Consider the following 19,750-nt stretch of genomic DNA (forward strand, 5'->3'; position numbering starts at 1 on the left):
TATTCCATACATCATACTAAGATCATATGTTTGGAGGATGACCTATGGGAATGTCATGTCTAAAATCATCCATTCAATGCACAAGAAAGGTTGAGAGAGAAATTTCACATACAAGGGTACAACATTATGCAAGGAGAACATCCTACTCATTGTGGAAATCATGTTTGAAGATTCATGTCTGACATGGTTAACCTACATGTGAAAGAAAACACAACAAATCACAAAATTGTGTGTTATTAGGATGTGAGGAGAAATGAGAGTGATAGATTTCAAGAGTAGGATACCAAACTTCGTAGAAAAGAAACAAGAGGACATACAATATATCCAATAAATGCAATGGGCTGTCACATCAACTAATGAATGAGGACGACATGTAACATAATATAACATATGTATATGAACACTGCCATTTTTGGTTGTCAAAAGACAACACGAGGATACTTGCAAATGATGATACCTAACCAACATAGATCCATCTTAAGTACAGATCTAACATGAGCCGAGAAATATCAAATTTCTTCATGTGTGAACTTCTTTAGAGTGCAAATACAATGTGTTATTTTTCGTTATTTAAATTGTAGTTTTGAATGCTATATAGAGTATATATATGACCAAATAAACATTTTAACCATCAAAACTTAATTTTTTCATGATATATACATTAAAAAAAATGATATATAATATATACATAATTGGCATTAAAATAATTTATTTTAACATATTTTTTCTTTATATAAACATATATGAAGTTGATATCGGCATAAATTAGCTAACACAAATCTTCAAATAGTTTATTTAATTCACTTGTTGAAATATTTTTGAAAAGTATAAGATTTAAATATTTTTGAAAAGTATAAGATTTAAACATGTTACTCACATTTTTTTTTACTTCTAATTCCTTTAGAACATTCATTTTTCTTTATTATAGCAACATTATTTTTCTATTTAAAACATGTTTTTGTTTTTGTTTTTTTTAAAGGGCACTTGTCAACTCCATTGAAAAATAGACAAACTTACTGGGTTGTAAAATGAGCCTCTCAACTCAATAAATCTTATGTAAGTAGATAGAAAGAAACACTACAAATAGAAGGAATTTCACAATTCCCTTCCATTGTGCCCGAACTAGAAGCACTTTGATAGTAAGACTATGCAAACCTAGACAAAAATAGTAATCATAGTGAGACTTTTTCAAATTGCCCATAGAAAGATAGTTGTGACCCTCCCGAGATTATTATGAAAAAACGTAAGTTGTACAGATTCTTGGATGACTTGAAGTAAATAACGTGAAAGCTCCGCAAGACTTATTGGATATTCGAGGTCAAGGAAAATTTTAAGTCAACATAATTTCCTTGGTAGCCTAGAGACCTGAGTGAAATTGAATCTTTATGATTATCAAAATGAATAGCATAAATATTTTGGAAGAGTTGTAAAATGAAAAAAAAAAAGGATTTTGTGCATTTTATAGAAAAGTTGGTAATTGATTATCTGGAGTATTTTGACGCTGGAGAATTCCCCGTGAATATCTGTATTGAACCTTCAACCGGCAAATCCAATTGGGAAAAAATTACAAAAGTAACAGAGTGTCAAATAGTAGTTCCTCAATTTTCTCTACAAGAGCTTTATTAAGAAACCTTAATAAAAGTTAATGAGAAAGAATGTCAAGTTCCAGTGGAGTTGTCCAATGGTAAGAACTGAAAGAGATTAGGGCTAATTAATGAGTGATTAATGTAAATGGTTTGAGTGGAAGAGGACAAATCCTTCCCTTGATTATGAAATGCAAAAGAAGCTATAGGGTTGTGATTTCAATGACAGCATTAGTGATGAATACATATCACTAATGGAAGATGATTAAAACTTGAGAGAGGACGCTCAATAGCTATTGGCGGGGCAAATGTAATCCACAAGTCAGTCACTTGGTCATATTTTCCCTAATTGTCTATTTTATCTTTAATAGCATATAGTCAATGAGCATATTTCTGTTATTGTTTATTATTATGTGATGTACTTGATGAATTTAGCTAGGAGGTGATTATCAAATAATAGAAAATCCTGAGAGTTTCCATGAATGGTTCTTCCCATCCGTCGAGTCTATGGTCACTTGTGTATAAAAGGCCCCTTTCTTGATTTGAATAACTATAACGAATGGAGGAATTCTTATTGTATATTATAAAATCACTTTCATCTATATTGATGATAAGGATATACTGTATACACAGTGAGTTGAGTAAGATTTTTCTCAACAATCTCTATGTTTTCTGAATGATATGATTGTTCTCTCTCTTATTTAAGTCGTGTGCACACAATATTATTTCTTGATTAAATCTGTCTCAATTCCAAACATGCAACTTTGAGAGGGTTTGTACTCTTAACATTTATATTTGATTCCAAAGTCGAAATCGGAATTCGACAGTCAAACTTCCGTCTTTGGTGATTGCCAGCACTCTAAAATTAATGGAGCCAACAAACACAATAAGCTGATAATACAGTAATATTTCTGCGGAAAATATTCGTGAGAAAATTGTGGCATCGATTAGTGTCATAATTCTGTTCATCGGCCCTCACTTTGGTCATCTCTGCGCATATCAACCATATGATTGCAAAACATCCTGAAACTATGAATAAATACTGCATTTTGAAACCAAAGTCATCAGATAGAAGTGGTACGGTTTTCTAACATTTTCAACCTTACAATATGATTCAATACAAATGGGTTAGCATTCTGACTTTACTGAATTGTCTTTTGACTCCACATTCATGTCAGGTCATTGAAAAAAGAAATTGCAATGGGAGTTGCATCAAGTTCCTAGCAATAAGGTGGGCCAGTGTTTAGTTAGTAATAAGTTTCTACAGATGTGAATGATAACTAGGCAGAAACATGATTCCTATGAAAATAAAAAGAAGCAGATATTTTTACTGAAGCTCTTTTCTAAGGCTTTTTCTTCTGGTCAGCAACAAATACACCCTGTTGTACACAACCTTTTAGGCTTATATGCTTGAAACCCTCTTAACATCAGAATGCCTCCCCAGGAAATAGAAACTTGGTAAATTGCCAGAAAAGCAAACCTTTGGGTTGCTCCAACAAACAGCATGGAGCCAAGTATATTATTATAGTTAGGAGGCAACCAGAGAAATAACAAGTCATTGAAAATTCAATGCATAAATATAAACTTCAGATTTGAGAATATCCACAGATCAGAACTCAAGGATAAAGATGTTTTTAGCTTCATACTACAAACATTACCGACTGTAAAATATTTAGAAACTCAGTGAAGTAAAGAAGTAAATTTTATTCAAAATTGGCAACAGAGATAGTTGTATAAACTAGGGTAGAACAATAGTTGTAATAATTTGCATTAGAAAGAATTCTAATAGCGAATCATAATCTTAAAGGTTGAAAACATCCATGGATCAAAACCCAAAATCTAGATATAAACATTTTTTATTCATCGTATCAGAATACCAGCCATGAACTATTGGGCAATTCGGTACAGGAGTAAATTCAGTTCAAAAAGCTGACACAGGAATTCTGTGTAAGCAACAATAGCACTACATCCTTCAACTTTTTGACTGTTCTTCTCAATAATAGATTTATGATTGTAATAAGAAAGAATTCACTTTCAAAACAATTCAAAATAACATCAATATTTGCTAGTCATGTCTTCAAACGTAACTCCCAGCATGGAGCAATAATTCAAGGACTTTAATTGTTGATCTCTCAAATGAAATTCAACTATTAGTTGGATAATGTTTAATGAACAATTACTACATATTAATACCAGAAAAAAGAAAATCTGAAAAATGAACTTAGCATTCAGAAAAAGTAATTAGATTGTCTTGGAAGAACAGCCTGTTGCAAAATAAGCACTGGCTCACTCAAGTAATCGCCTATGTTTACACCATGCAATTGCTACAATGTAAAGAAATATACTACCTGTCGCACACCCACCAACAGTCCACAAAAATTCAGGAAGGCCAGCACGCTCTTTATCAAATAAATCAATAGTGATGTTCATGCCAAATACCCCTGCTACGACAACAAATGCACTGATGACAAGAGTCGCAGTGGTTAACATGACACCCATCTGGAGAAGATGATTTTGTTTGTCATCAAGCATGATATTGATGTAATCCTCTGTATCGTCAACATACTCTCTCAGCTGCTCACATCAAAGCAAAAAAAGGTTGCACAGTATCAACAAACCAGAATTATACTGAATATTTATTTATGTCAAAAAGAGGAAAAAGAAAACGGATAAATAAATCATGATCTCACAATGGAAACAATTCACACCAAACCAAAATCTTCATTCCTTGATACTACTAATGCTATGATGTATTCTCTATATGCAATCCAGATAAATCTAGCTCTGTAAAAGTTACTTTGATAATTCATAGCATTTCCAAATCAGTTAGCACTACTTGCCAAAGGACTTCACTCCAAGAAACAGAGATTTAAAAGCCAAAAGATACCCTAGTATTGAATGGGCATGTAGTAAGAACAAAACTGCCCATGAAAAACTTCAGGAGGAAAGCGAGTAATCAAATCAAGAGAGTATTGCAGAGAAAAAAGTGTGGCCAATTACAGAAATAGACAAAGCAGGGAGGGATTTAGTCATATTTGAAATATCTCAGTAAGGCACTATACGAATCCAAAGGTTGAACTAAAACCAATATAATTATGCATGACTCATGGCATTTCCTAATCACTCTGCAATACTTGCAAAAGGATTTTTATTCCAAGAAATAGATATTCAGAAGTCAAAGGATACCCTTGCATTCTGTGGGCATGTAGAAAGCACAAAACTTACCCATGCAAAATTTCAAGAGGAAAGCGAGTAGTCAAATCAAACTTGCAGAGATAAAAGTGGAACCATTTCACTAGATAAAGCAAGGGAGGCTTTCCTCTTATTTGAAAAATCTCAGTAAGGAAATATATGAATCCAAAGCTTGCACTAAAACCAATATAATGTTAGGATATTCCGACACATAGGAAATAGTTAAGTACAACTTGGTCTAGTATAGAATTAGGTATAGAGTTAGGTAAAGTGTGTTTCTTTACTATGTACATTTTGTAACTTACAATCCGACGGTCACGATATGTAGTGATCCGACGGTTCATTCTCTCCTCGGTATTACCGACACTTGATCCATGGCTTGACACCCGATTGGTCCATGATTTCTATTTAAAGCGCATGGAGGGTCATTTGTAGGGTAATCCGTCTATGAGAGAAGCTTATGTAAATTTTCATTCTTTTATTAATAAATTGCCTGAAGTGGCCGCGTTGGCTCAGGCCGTGGACTGTTTCCCTCTTTGAGGGTTTTAACCACGTCAAAAATACTGGTGTATTGATCTGCGATCTGGTTGTGAGCGGTGTCCTTTGGTGTTCTGTCTGAGGAACTTACCCTGTAAATTCAAACTTTCAGTCACTTGTACTTCTCCTGAAGTTGATGCTACCTTATACCGTCAACTTGTAGGAAAACTTTTGTATCTAACCCATACTCGTCCTGACCTTTCCTTTGTTGTTGGCCTTGTTGCTCGGTTTATGCAAAAACCACGTGAAAGTCATTGGAAAGCAGCTAAAAGAATACTTCGTTATGTTCGAGGTACAGTTCAGTTTGGGATTCATTACAGTGCCGAAGCAGCTCCTCTATTGGTTGGTTTCACTGATTCTGATTGGGCTGGTGACCCTGATGATCGGAAGTCTACTGCCGGTTATGTTTTCACTCTTGGTTCAGGACCTATTACATGGGCTTGCAAGAAACAAGGTGCCATTTCTCTTTCATCAGCAGAAGCAGAGTATCGTGGTGCCGTAGAAGCTAGTAAGGAAGCCTTGTGGCTTCGTCAGATCCTGTCAGAGTTTGGCTTTCAGCAGCAGCATCCGACTACACTTTGGTGTGATAATCAAAGTGCCATTCAACTATGCAAAGATCCAATCCAACATCAGCGCAGCAAACACATTGAACTGCACATGCACTTCATCAGAAAGCTCATTCACGGCCATGTTCTTGAAGTGCAATATTGTTCAACAGATGATCAAGTTGCAGACATCTTCACAAAGGCTCTCACAGAGGCGAAGTTCACTAAACTTCGATTTATGGTTGGAGTTCAGGAAGTTGTCACTAAGGGGGGATAGGCTCTAGTGCCTCCTTCATTCTCCTATTGTGTCATATTTGTAAATCCTTCAATCCTATCCCAAGTTGTTCTTAAGGGGGGATGTTAGGATATTCCGACACATAGGAAATAGTTAAGTACAACTTGGTCTAGTATAGAGTTAGGTAAAGTGTGTTTCTTTACTATGTACATTTTGTAACTTACAATCCGACGGTCACGATATGTAGTGATCCGACGGTTCATTCTCTCCTCAGTATTACCGACACTTGATCCGTGGCTTGACACCCGATTGGTCCATGATTTCTATTTAAAGCGCATGGAGGGTCATTTGTAGGGTAATCCGTCTATGAGAGAAGCTTATGTAAATTTTCATTCTTTTATTAATAAATTGCCTGAAGTGGCCGCGTTGGCTCAGGCCGTGGACTGTTTACCTCTTTGAGGGTTTTAACCACGTCAAAAATACTGGTATATTGATCTGCGATCTGGTTGTGAGTGGTGTCCTTTGGTGTTCTGTCTAAGGAACTTACCCTGTAAATTCCTACATATAATTATGAACGATTCATAGTAATTTCCTAGTCACTTTGTAATACTTGCAGGACTTTTATTCCAAGAAACAGATAGAAGTCATGGAATATCCTTTCCTAGGCATGTAATAAGCATAAAACTTTACCTCAATCTCAAAATGAAAGTATGCAATCAAGTCAAAAGAATATTGCAGAGATGAGAGTGTGACCCATTGCACAAAGAAATGAAACAAGGGCAGCTTTGCTCATACTTGAAATATCTCAGTCAGACACTATATGAATTCAAAGCTTGCACTAAAACCAATATAATTATGTATGATCAAAAAATTAAGGGACTGGGAATTCAACCATAGTAATTGAACACATGCAATCAAGAATTACAACAGGTTTGTAAAATGAAGAAAATGGAATCAACACAGTGACCAAAGGAAAGTATCATCACTTCATCTTAGCAAAGACAGCAACCACCAGGAAGACATGGGTGGTGATACTAGAGATTAAGAAGAAAATAACAGTAAGCATCTCTAAGATGCAAATATTATTGAACAGTAGCTGGAAATTATACAAACAAAAGCAGTTGTCACAAACCTTAACAATCGATAGTGCATTATTACTATTGGACACAATAGCATAAGTAGCACATAAGAATATCAGAAAAATACATAAAGATATATCATAGTACAACGATTTATAATTATCCTCTAGCTATTGAATTAAATTCTAATTAACAAAAGAGAAAACAAATACAACACCTACACCCCAGAAAATCTTCTCTGGCAATTTATTGCTGCTTTACATTGTTGCTGTCAGCATCAGTCAATTATGACATGACGTCGAAATTGGAATAAATAAAAGTGAAAACATGAATATATGAATATATTAAAATCGAGAACTGAAAGTGAACAATAAAACCTGAATAGGATTGATATTAAACCTAAGGATTGGGGCGAACAGCGAAGCTTGCAGGTAGTAACAGTCGGGGAACCCTATGGAGGGCTGTAGAGGAGGGAGCTCCACTCCCTCCTACAAGGAGGCCGTGGCCAGCAGAGGTAAGAAACCTCTTGAAAATTCTAAAGGATCTAGGGAGGAAAGGAAAAGAAATATGGAAGAAGAAACAGAGGAAGACATAAATAAGGAAAAGAATGGCACAAAAGACAAAGAGTCAGAAGACAAAAAACAAGGTACTAAAGACAAAAAACAAAAGGGACCCTGCAAACCCAAAGCAGAGATAACACCCAGGGTCATTTTAAATGATCCAGCTCTGCAGGCGCACAGAGAACACATGCGGACATATGCCATCATCTGTAAGTTCATGGGTCTATGGCCCACTGAAAAAGCTTTACTATCATGGATTAAATACCACTGGAAACCTAAAGGGAGCATAGATTTACATCTTGGGTCTAAGGGATTCTTTACAGTGGTGTTCACGAATATTGAAGACAAGGACAGAATATTCGAAGGAGGGCCTTACTTCTATGCTGCAGCGGGACTCTACATGAGACCATGGAGGATGAATTTTGTTCCAGAAAGGGAAACCTTTACTTCAGTTCCGGTTTGGGTAAGACTCTATTCTCTACCTCTTGATTACTGGCAAGATGAATTGTTAGCTGCCATAGGCAATAAATTAGGTCGATATGTTAAAGCCTTTGAAGCCACTAGAAAGGGAAAATATACTTCTTTTGCCAGAATATGTGTGGAAATGGATCTATCAGGAGCTTCACTGGATGAAGTGATCTTGGAAGTTTATGATGAAGAATGGGTGCAAACAGTAGACTATGAACACATTCCGTTCTGATGTCGCAAATGTCACGAACATGAACACCTTTTCCGAGACTGTGCGCTCAGCAAAGAAGTTAACAAGAGCAAAGCTAACACAATGAAAGAAACAGACAACTTCCAGAAAGTGGTTAATCGAGACAAAGGAGGTAAAAGAGGATCGAAACAACCTAAAGACGAAGGAAAACAGTTCAGGCAGAACAGTTTTCAAGTGCTTCAAGAAGAGGAAGACATCACAAAAGAAGATCAAGCAAGGGAAGGAAGTACTGTAGAAAAGGAGAAGGGAGAAGACCGAGAACAACCACAATGTAGAAATTTCTGTTTTCCCACCCCGGTTTTCAGTTCCTCCTTATTTTTCCCATGTAGTTAAATGCCCATTCCCATAACCATACATTTAACAAACTAAAAAAAATAAATATTGCTGAAAACACAAATTCTGGAAATTTTTCAGAATGCTGGAAATTGCAGAATTAAAAATCAGCAATCAAAAACAGCCATTAAAACACATTAAAACACTGATATTTTTGGTCAACTTGACCCTGGAAAAACCCCCTACAACTCTTGGGGAAAACCAGTTTGAGAGCTCTTCTTTATTTATGAAAATTGCCTTTTTACAATGAGAATTATTCAGCAAAAAATCAGCAAACAAATTTACAACTTATCTCCTTTCCCGTGCCTCACAGCAATCTGGAAATTACAGCAAACAGGACAGCAATAAATGTTGTACGGCCTCCGTTTTGTGTGCAGAAAAATCAGCAAACTACTCCTCGATTTTTGTGCAAAAATCTGCCTTTCACTATGTGCTGAATCAGCTGTACAAATCTGCTCAACTGCTGCCTTGGAATGTGTGCCAAGCTGCTGTCTCCTTCTCCTCCCTGCTCAGAAATCTCTCTTGCTCTCTTACTCTCCTTCTCCCACTCTGCTCATGAAAGAATGAATGACCTTTTCCTCCTTTTCCTCCTTTAATATAACTCCAAGTGACTTTTGGGTGATCCAAGTGACTTTTGGGTGATCTCTAAATCCAATGGCTGAAACAGATTTAGATCAATGGTTGAGATTAAATGCTCATTTAAATCTCACTTTCTATTTTTTAATTCACCCCACTTTAATAAAGACCCACTTAGTCATTTATTTCCAAAGTCACTTTTCTTTTCTAATTTTTCATTTACTTTATAAAAGTTACTTTAAAATTAGACTTAGTAACTTTATCACTTAAAGTCACTTTTAAATTAGATTTAACTTTATAAAATTATAAAGTCACTTTAGGAGAAAAATTAAATTCTTTTGGACACTTTTCCCTAGGCCAAAGATCAAAGCCTAAGGGAACCACCTGTCCTCCGGTACCAAATTTCAACACACAAAATTTTGAGTACCAGAAAGAAGCGGCAATGAGTGACGCTGAACAAGAAATGGATCAGGAAATGACCCAAAATGAAACAGACCTGGAGGACCATGAACTATAGAAAATTCTTGATAAAGAAAACCTAGATCTAGAAGGGTTCTTGATGCAAGGAACCATGGGAGGAGTGGATTCGTTACCTCAAGAAAAGCTCAATAGAATACAACAGTTGTTTCTATGGAAAACGCAGGCTAAAGCGCTGGAAAGAGGAAAAACCAGCGATATGCAGGACAACAGAGGTGTGAAAACGATGAAAACTACTCTGGGACTGGCCACTAGAAACCCAGGCAAGAAAAGAGGGAGGAAAAAGTAGAATGAACTCTTGATGGAGTGTGGAAAGCTAATGATTGACTCAGGTAAGATGAAAGATCTAGCCAACTACTCCTTTACAAATCTTTAATAATGAAGTTTACATCTTGGAATATAAGAGGTCTAGGGAGTAGGAGAAAGCAAAGAATGCTTAGTAACAGAATGAAACAAGAAATGTCGGATATAGTTTTCATCCAAGAGATGAAATGTTCCATTCAAAAATTAAGACAAATTCATAGCAAATGGCTCAGTAGATTCGAGTTTCTCGAAGTCAAAGCAGAGAATACAACAGGGGGAATACTCACCCTATGGAACCCCCACAAGTTAGAAATTCTGGATGCTAAGGCTTCCAGAAAATATTTATCAGTTGTTATTCAACCGATAGGAGAAAGGGACACCTTTCTGATCACAAATGTGTATGTTCCTCAGGGAATAGAAGACAAACTCAAGTTTCTAGATTCCCTGGTGGGTCTCAGGGACAGACATGCAGATATACCCTGGATCATGGGAGGAGATTTCAACATGATCAAATCTCTTTCAAAGAAGAAAGGAGGAACAAGAGCTCTAAGTAAAGACTCCTTAGCTTTCCAATCCTTTTCAGATAATATGAATCTTGTTGACACTCATTGGAATACTGGCCTCTTTACTTGGAATAATAAAAGAGGATGAGGCGCCCTTGTTGCCTCTATGTTAGACAGATTCCTCATCTAAGAATCTTATGCTGACAGACAAAGAGGTAACAGTGCAAGTTCTTCCCTTTGGAGGCTCAGACCACTGGCCTATTCACTTGGAGATTAAGGGTATAGGCACTCCCAAGAACAAAACCTTCAGATTTGAAAACATCTGGCTGTCACATCCAGACTTCAGGGGACTAAAATGTTCCTTCTTCACGAAAAACTAAAGCACATCAAGCTCCGGCTTAAAGAATGGAACAAGAAGGACTTTGACAATATTTTTGAGGAGAAAAAAATGGTTGAGAGAAAAATGCAGGTTCTCAACCAAGCTCTAATCAAGGAAGGCTTTGATAAAGGCATTAGTGATCAAGCGGACAAACATTTTCAAGAATGGGAGAATCTATGTAAACAAGAGGAAATATTCTGGAGACAAAAGTCCAGAGTTCAATGGCTCAAAGAAGGAGAGCGTAACACTAAGTTTTTTCATAGAACCACCATGGCCAATAGAACTCACAACAGAATCTCTTCGATCAAGAATGAGGAAGGGGAGCTTCAGATCTCCCATGAAGCCATAGAAAATGTGTTAGTCCACCACTTCCAAGGTATAACCCAAGAGAACAATTCAGATAGAGAGCAATTCATCAGGGAGGTAACCAGCAACATACCAAAACTGGTGACCAGAGAGGACAACTTCAACCTTAATAGACCAGTTACGGAGCTAGAGCTCAGGGAAGTCCTCAAAGAAATGCAGAACGGTAAAGCACTAGGCCCGGATGGTTTTAATGTGGACTTCTTCAAAGCGTGCTGGAATATTGTTAAGCAGGACATTTTGAATGTGGTGGAGGACTCCAAGTCAAACAAAACCATTCTGAAAGCGCTCAATACTTCCTTTATAGCCCTGATCCCCAAACAGGACATTGCTCAAACACCAGATAAATACAGACCCATAGCCCTATGCAATGTAATCTATAAGATTATATCCAAGGTTGTGGCTAACAGACTGAAACCTCTACTTCCGATTCTTGTTTCAGGGGAACAATCAGGTTATGCGGAAGGCAGAGAAATTCTTGATAACATCATCCAAGCCCAAGAGGTGGTGCACCCATTAAGAAGCAAGAAACAGGCGGGCATGATCATGCAATTGGATATTGCCAAAGCTTATGACAAGGTAAACTGGACCTACATAAAGAAAATGTTGATTGCTTTTGGATTTGACCACAATTGGGTCAGATGGGTTATGGCACTGATGACCTCCTCCAGTTTTTCTATATTAGTTAATGGCTCTCCCTTAGAGATTTTCAGTCCTTCAAGAGGCCTCAGACAGGGAGATCTGCTCTCTCCTTTTCTTTTTATAATCATGATGGAAGGACTGGGTAGGGCTATAAAGCAGGCAAAAGCAACAGGAAAAATTAAAGTTCTGCAGCTAACAGAAAATGGTCAGGCCCTGACTCACCAACAATTTGTAGATGACACCATGTTACAAGGAATCCCCACAGTAAAAGAAGCTACAACCTACAAAAAAATTCTGAATCTCTTTGCCTTGGCTTCAGGTATGGAAGTAAATCTCTCTAAATCAAAAATCTTTTTCTTCAATACTAATATTGCTATTCAGAAAAATATCTCCAAAATTCTCAGCTTTCAAAGGGATTCCCTTCCTTCAATATATTTGGGAGTTCCTCTCACTGATAAACCAATGCTTAAAAGCATTTGGGAACCTTTGATCAATAAGTTGCGGGACAAAGTCAATAAATGGACCATCAGATCTTTAAATCTTGCGAGCAGGTTAGTTCTCACTAAAGTTGTTCTGCAAGCAATCCCTATTTTCATGTTATCTGCCCTCCCAGCTCCAAAAGGAGTCCTTCAGCAATTCAGAAATATTCAAAGAAACTTCCCCTGGGGTAAGGAGGAGACTAGAAAGAAATGGGCCTTAGTGTCTTGGGATAAAATTTGTAAGCCCAAGAACCATGGAGGGCCAGGTTTGGATGATCATGAGATACTCAGTAAAGCTCTAGGGGCCAAACTTTCGTGGCATTGGGTTCAGCATCCAGAGACTCAATGGGCAAATATCTGGAAGGAAAAATATGCTAGCTCCTGGCAAAACAGTGATCTCATAAGAATGTCAGGAGATATAAAGGGCTCATATATCTAGAACACAGCCTAGGAGAATAGAAGACTTGTACAAGAAAACAACGTCTGGGAAATCAGGGAAGGAAATCTTGCTCTTTTTTGGGAAGACAAGTGACAACAAGAATCAATTCTGTTAAAAGAAGGCTTCATAGATCTTAAGCAGGAATCAAATTCTCAAGGATTAATTAAGGTAAAGGATTTTTGGAATCACTCTCACCAAACGGAGAAGTGGAGAATCTAGAGAAACATTGATTGCAGAGATAACGAGCTCCTGAAAACAAAAGCAGAGGAGCTCAAGAAAATAGTCGAACAAAGGAAGATCTTAGTAGCAGAGGGACAAGATCAACTAAGATGGGGCAACAACAAAGAAGGCACCTTCAATCTTAAGGAAGCAAAAGGCATTCTCCTCGAGCTAGATCCCCAAGTTCCGAACAAAAGTTGGCAAAGCTTTTGGAGGCAGCAAGGGTGGATGAAAATCAAACTCTTCATGTGTTTGGTATATCACAAGAAGATACTAACTTGGGACAACATTAGAAAAAGAGGTGTTCAGGGGCCTTCAAGATGCCAGCTTTGTGAGGCTCAAGAAGAAACCATGGAACATTTACTCAACCGTTGTACTTTCACTTCCTGGTTATGGGAAATTTTTGCTACAATCTTTTAGCAATCCGATAGAGACAGGGGGAGCATTATTAATACCCTCACCAATTGGAGAAGAAATTTTACGGATTATGAAATTCTCAGCACAGCATGGGCTCTTACTCCAAGCTTCATTATATGGAACGTTTGGAAGGAGAGGAATAAAAGAATATTTAAGGATGAAAAGAAACCCCCATACCGCATGTTAGAAACAATCCTAAATTAGCTCAAGGAGACTGTGGGAACCACGGTTCGCAACTACCCCAAAAAACCTCCCTAGAGATTGATTGGACCCAAAAAGACTAAGGTCAAGAGGAATTCAACACACTCTCAAGATATAAGTACTTTCTTGATTGTTTCTATTATTGTTTCATTATGAGTCTCTAGTCTCTATATATCTTGCTTGATTGTATTTGTTCTTCCATGGCCTCCTAGTGAGGATTGTAGGTGCATAATGAAAACTGCCAAGGTTGTGACGGCAGATGAAAAAGGATGGAAGAACAAAAACAAGAAGACTTGTGATTAGATGAGCTTTTGGACTCAGAGGGAGCAAACAAGATCATCTTGATTAAAGCATGTCCTAATGTATGACGAAGAGAAGTCAGTTATCACTTCCAAGATGAAAATGGCTAGAAGTTTTGAAGAACAATGTTGATCTGAATTTGTTGAAGACGAACCTGCGATGTGTTGTTAATATGTTTCTAACAAACGCTGAGGACCTTTATGCGCAGTGTAAGAGGGAGTTGAATCATGAAAGTGTGACATCCTTGTTGAAGATTTGATATGATTTAAAGAAGCTGGAAGACTCTGTTGACCTGATGAATCCTTTTAGTCAAAATTATTTGATGCATGAATTTGTTGACTCTAAAGATGGAAGAACACTTCTGAGTGTTGTGATAGCCAAGATGACATGGATGTTTCTATTGCATAGTTGATTTGTGAAGCGGTTGAAGCTATTTGTTGGCGTGTATAATTTGGGACTAGAATCAATCATGGACTAAGCTATGTCTCTAGTAATGATATGGGACTACATGGGTATAAAAATGCAGATTGAGTGTTACAGATAGAAAGAGCACATCAGGGTCCTTTAGCTTGCAATCTGCCATGATTTCTTGGATGAGTAGGAACCAGAGATATGTCACTCTCAGTATAGTCGAGGCAAAGTATACTGCAGCTAGTATGGCTAGCCCTGAGGTTGTGTGGAGACAAAAGCTCCTTGTAAAGCTGTTTGATCATGTCCCAAATAAGACTGTAATATATTGTGACAATCAAAGCTGGAAATGTAGTTGAATTGTGAAGTTGGATGATGATGTTTGCTTTTATAAGAAGCCACTTATTATCTGTTGCATTCGACCATGGTTGTTGATATTTGCTTCTATTAGAAGCCACTTTGTGAAAATACCTAGACTCGAAGGAACCCCTACTGCAGCAAATCTGAATCTACTTCACCTACCTGATTTTTAACATGCATTAACCAAGTTATTCTTTTGAATACTGAAGCAAATTACTTCTGTAGCCTACACTAATTAAATATTTGATCTCATGAAACAGAAAACAGAGCAAAGAACAAGATACATAGGACACACTTATTTTGGACATAATAGTCCCCGAAAAAACCCAATGTGGGAAAACCAGTGTAGCAGTACTAAGGGTTTATTATTATGCAGGAGAAATCTCTGAATACAAATCTAGGATGCTCATCTAGCAATCTCTTACAAAGAAAATACTGGGGGGGAATCCGAGTGAGTTTTACCTCACTTCACCTGGCAGAATTCCGGCTGATCTGGCACAAGACTAGCTAACCCCGGCTATTTATGTGTTGGCTCTGTGTCTATTTCTACGTTGGCTCTGCGTCAGCCCTACGTCACCTTCTCTGCCCTCCGCGTCAGCTCTCCCGACAGTTCACGGCAGTTCCTAGCAGTTCTGGATTCTATGTGACAGACAACTTTTATGCTCTACACTAGCCCTTTTGGCTCTGCGTCAGGACTGCATCAACCCAGACTGGCCCAGCATTCGCTCTCCCGGCTACTGCACTGCCTCTCTGCAAGCACTCTCTACCTCTCTATTAGTATTCTCCGAAAAATCCTTTTCCCAGATTCTCACTACCCCTCGCTACTGCATGATCACTTAGTTCAAATTTCTCAGCTTCCTAGCCCCAGAAATCAAACTCTACATCAATTCTCTCTCTCTCTCTCTTTGTGTTTCCAATGAACCCCAAGCCTCCATTTTATGCTTTTCCTGTTGAGTCTTCAACAATTTGAGTCTTCAACAGTTGAGATTAAGTCTCTAATCAACGGCTAAGATTAAAACATGACTTGATCCACCTTCTAGATCATTCTCACACATATTTTGATTAATACCCATTAATATTTTAATTTTCCTATGTTTAGACTTAGGAACCCCATTAAAAATATTAATTATTTTAATAAAATACAATCCAGGTGGAATTTCACCAAACGGTTTCTGGGTCCTTTGGAACTCATGTGCCTTAGCCTCTCCACCAATTTTCAAGGCTAGAGCATTTCTGATGCTACCAAAAACTAGCACTTGCTCTTAGCGAGGAAAGTGCTCTAGCAACAATGTCCACCTGCACTTTGCTCTGTTTCTGAAGCACCTTTCTGCACTACTGCTACCACCAACATTATGTTGTTGCTGCTACTGTACTGTTGCCCATAACACTACCACTGTTGCATCTATACAACAGCGCCCTCTCAAACATTGCATCTACTATGCTGCTAGCACTGCCACTGTTGCATCTATACAACAGCGCCCTCTCAAACATTGCATCTACTATGCTGCTAGCACTGCCACTGTGAACATTGCATCCGTACTGCAACTCAGTTGCTGAGAGAAGCAGCCGAAAAACATCCAAAATTAATGAATGATATAATGAATGTTGGAATTTGATTGCCGCTGATTCTGACCCTATGAATCTTTTGCGCTGTTGCTGACTCCTGCACTATGCCAACTGCACTGCTACCAACCTTGCATTGCGTTGATTAGTCTTTGGTCCTCAGCTAGTGCATTCTTCCTCCAAACACTCCACTACATCATCTGACACTAAGTCCACCTCGCTACTGCTGAATCTTGGGCTCCCATAGCAAGGAATTGATCCAAGAGGTGGACTCCTCAAGGATCCTACCCAAATGTAGTCCTCTCGACTACAGCTCAATAACGCCCCATCTCCTGCCTGGAGATGTGTGGGCACTCATGGCAAACTCATCCTCGTCAGTTTTTCCTAAAGTATCATTAGGATCATGTTTCTCATCCTTTTTTCTTCAAAGGATACTGGGATGCATAGTGGCCCATCTTGCCACAACTGAAACATTTCACCTTCGAAATGTCCTCCTTTCGTTTCGGCTTTTGTTGTCCCTTTGATGCTAGAGTTGCGTTTTCCTCCTCCTTCATCATTGAGCCACTTCCACTACTGCCATTGAGGTTGACCTTAAATAGGTCCCTCCTTAACTCCTCCTGTTGAAGATTCGCCCACATCTCCTCCCATGAAGGTAGTTTTTCTCTGCCCAATATGCTTTGGACGAAAACTTGCCATTGATCCAAGACTCCATTTAGGGCTATCCTCACCATCACGGTTGGCTGAGGAGTGGACCCCACTACAGCAAGTTGGTATCTAGTGTCCTAAAGACACTAAAGATAGAGGTTCACCCCTTCTCCTTTCTGCATCAAATTCCGCTACAACTTCTACTCTAAATACATCTTTTGTTGTTCGGAAGAGCCTTCATATAGAGAAGACAAGGCTTCCCACATCTCTTGGGTTGTATCCTTGCCCTGCATGTGTGAGACTACATGATCTCGAACTCCATCGAGAATGAGCCTCTTTGCTTCCCCTACTCGGCCTTGTACTTCTTCTTTTGATCATTGTCAACAGGAACAGCTACAATGCTATTGACGTAGGTCTCGAGATCATGTTCCTCCAGAACAACTATGATTCTAGTCTTCCATATGACATAGTTGGAAGCTCCTTCCAACCTGTCTTGATCTCTGAGCCCATGCGATGCCATCTCACCCAACTGTCGAACTAACTCCTCTAGTCACTGCTTAGCACTGCTCAGCGAGTGAGAAATTCGAACTTTCTGGCAGAAAGTTCTCTGAGGAGAAATTTCCCCTTCTACGTGTCTTCGTTCTTTTCCAGCAGATTTCTGCCCCAGCAGAAACTGCGCCCTTCAAGCAATGCGCTGAGGCTATGTGTCACTCCCTATACCTCTGCAAACTCACGAACTAGAAACCATACCTTTCTGTCATCTCACTCTGAGAGAGATTTCCTCGAATCTGCTTCCCGGCAAGGACTGCGCAATCCCTTCAAGGGGATTTGAATTGCTACCAAGTGTAGCTTTCGGCCTCACTGCTTAGCTACTTGTTATGCTCTTCTTGTTTCAAAACCTGGCTCTGATACCATGTGAAAATTCCTAGACTCGAAGAGACTCCTACTGCAACAAATCTGAATCTACTTCACCTACTTGATTTTTAACGTGCATTAACCAAGTTATTCTTCTGAATACTGAAGCAAATTACTTCTGCAGCCTACACTAATTAAATATTTGATCTCATGAAACAAAAAACAGAGCAAAGAACAAGATACATAGGACACTTATTTTTGGACACAATAATCCCCGGAAAAACTCAATGCAGGAAAACCAGTGCAACAGTTCCGAGGGTTTATTATTATGCAGGAGAAATATCTGAATACAAATCTAGGGATGCTCATCTAGCAATCCTTTACGGAGAAAATAATGGTGGAAAATCTAAGTGAGTTTTACCTCACTTCACCTAACAGAATTCCGGCTAATCCAGCATACTGGCTAACCCCAACTATTTCTATGTTGGCTCTGTGTCAGCCCTACGTCGTCTTCTCTGCCCTCTGCATTAGCTCTCTTGGCAATTCCCGACAGTTCCAGCTATTCTGGCAGTTTTAGATTATGTGTGACAGGCAGCTTTTTTGCTTTGTGTTGGCCCTTCTGGCTCTGCATCAGGACTGCGTGGGCCCAAACCGGCCCAACATCTGCTCTCCCAACTACTACGTTGCCTCCTTGCAAGCTCTCTTCCCCTCTCTGTCAGTATTCTCCAAAAAGTCCTTCTCCCAGATTCTCACTGCCCCTTTGTTGTTGAATGATCACTTGGTTCGAATTTCTCAGCTTCCGAGCCCCAAAAATCGAACTCTATATCAATTCTCTCTCTCTCTCTATGTTTCCAAATGAACCCCAAGCCTCCATTTTATACCTTTCTTGTTGAGGCTTCAACGACCGAGATTAAGTCTCTAATCAACAGCTAAGATTAAAACATGACTTGATCTGCCTTCTAGATCATTCTCACCCATATTTTGATTGATGCCCATTAATATTTTAATTTTCCTAAGTTTAGACTTAGGAACCCCATAAAAAATATTAATTATTTTAAATAAATTAAATCCGAATGGAATTTTACCAAATGTTTTCTGGGTTATTTAGAACTCATGTGCCTTAGCCTCTCCACCAATTTTCAAGGCTAGAACACTTCTGATGCTACCAAAAACTAACAAACTTGTTATATGTTGGATTGTTTACTTGTATCGGAAACCCCAGTTGAAGTTGAATGAATAGCTAGATGTTGTTGTCTGCTAGAATGTTTGATAAAGTGTTGAAGTCCGCCATGGCCACTTTTCTGCTATTGAGTTAGTTGTTGATGATTATATGAATGACTGAGAATCCTTCCTTGAGAGGGAACACTGTTGATTGAGAACATTGAGCATATGCTCTTGCCCCTGTCTCTAGACTAACCATGGACTGGGTTGGGGGGGGGGATGAGTAGTGAGGCTCTTAGGTGTGAGGGTACTCCTTGAAGCCATGGACTTGGCTTACATACCCCAGTATGCATCCTACTCGCAAGTCACCTTTGTGTCATTATTGACCAAGGGCCATGTTGAGATGATTAAGCTTGCCAGGATTGTCACCCATCTAGCCAATGGGTGAGGAGACTTAGGTGTGTGTGATATTTACTAAGGTCAGACACGAATACCATGGACTTGGTTGTGGTAAATTGATCTCCCCTAAGTGTTGGATGAAAATGTTCTACAACTTGATCATTGAGGATCAAGCTGGGTGAGAATCAGTCGATGGACATAGGGTGTGTGTGATCTTTACCAAGGTCATATATGACTGCCATGGACTTGGTTGTGGTAAATTCATCTCCCCTATCGTTA

General features: G+C 38.6%; 1 protein-coding gene across 2 annotated transcripts in view; it reads right to left on the minus strand.

Annotated features, from left to right (window-relative positions):
• Nucleotides 1–3,423: 3,423 nt before the first annotated feature.
• The window catches only part of LOC149166529 (magnesium transporter MRS2-3-like), a 175,727-nt gene continuing 159,400 nt past the window's right edge, over nucleotides 3,424–19,750 (minus strand). For both annotated transcript variants that reach the window (XM_089432655.1, XM_089432654.1), the window contains exon 6: nucleotides 3,424–4,157. In XM_089432655.1, the coding sequence (XP_089288781.1) occupies nucleotides 3,870–4,157 (288 nt within the window). In that variant the 3' untranslated portion in view covers nucleotides 3,424–3,869. The remainder of the gene's footprint in view (nucleotides 4,158–19,750) is intronic.

This window comes from Pinus tabuliformis, chromosome 5_1, assembly GCF_031772625.1.
Source record: "Pinus tabuliformis cultivar Carrire ecotype Pingquan chromosome 5_1, CPIR1, whole genome shotgun sequence".
Taxonomy (NCBI): domain Eukaryota; kingdom Viridiplantae; phylum Streptophyta; class Pinopsida; order Pinales; family Pinaceae; genus Pinus; species Pinus tabuliformis.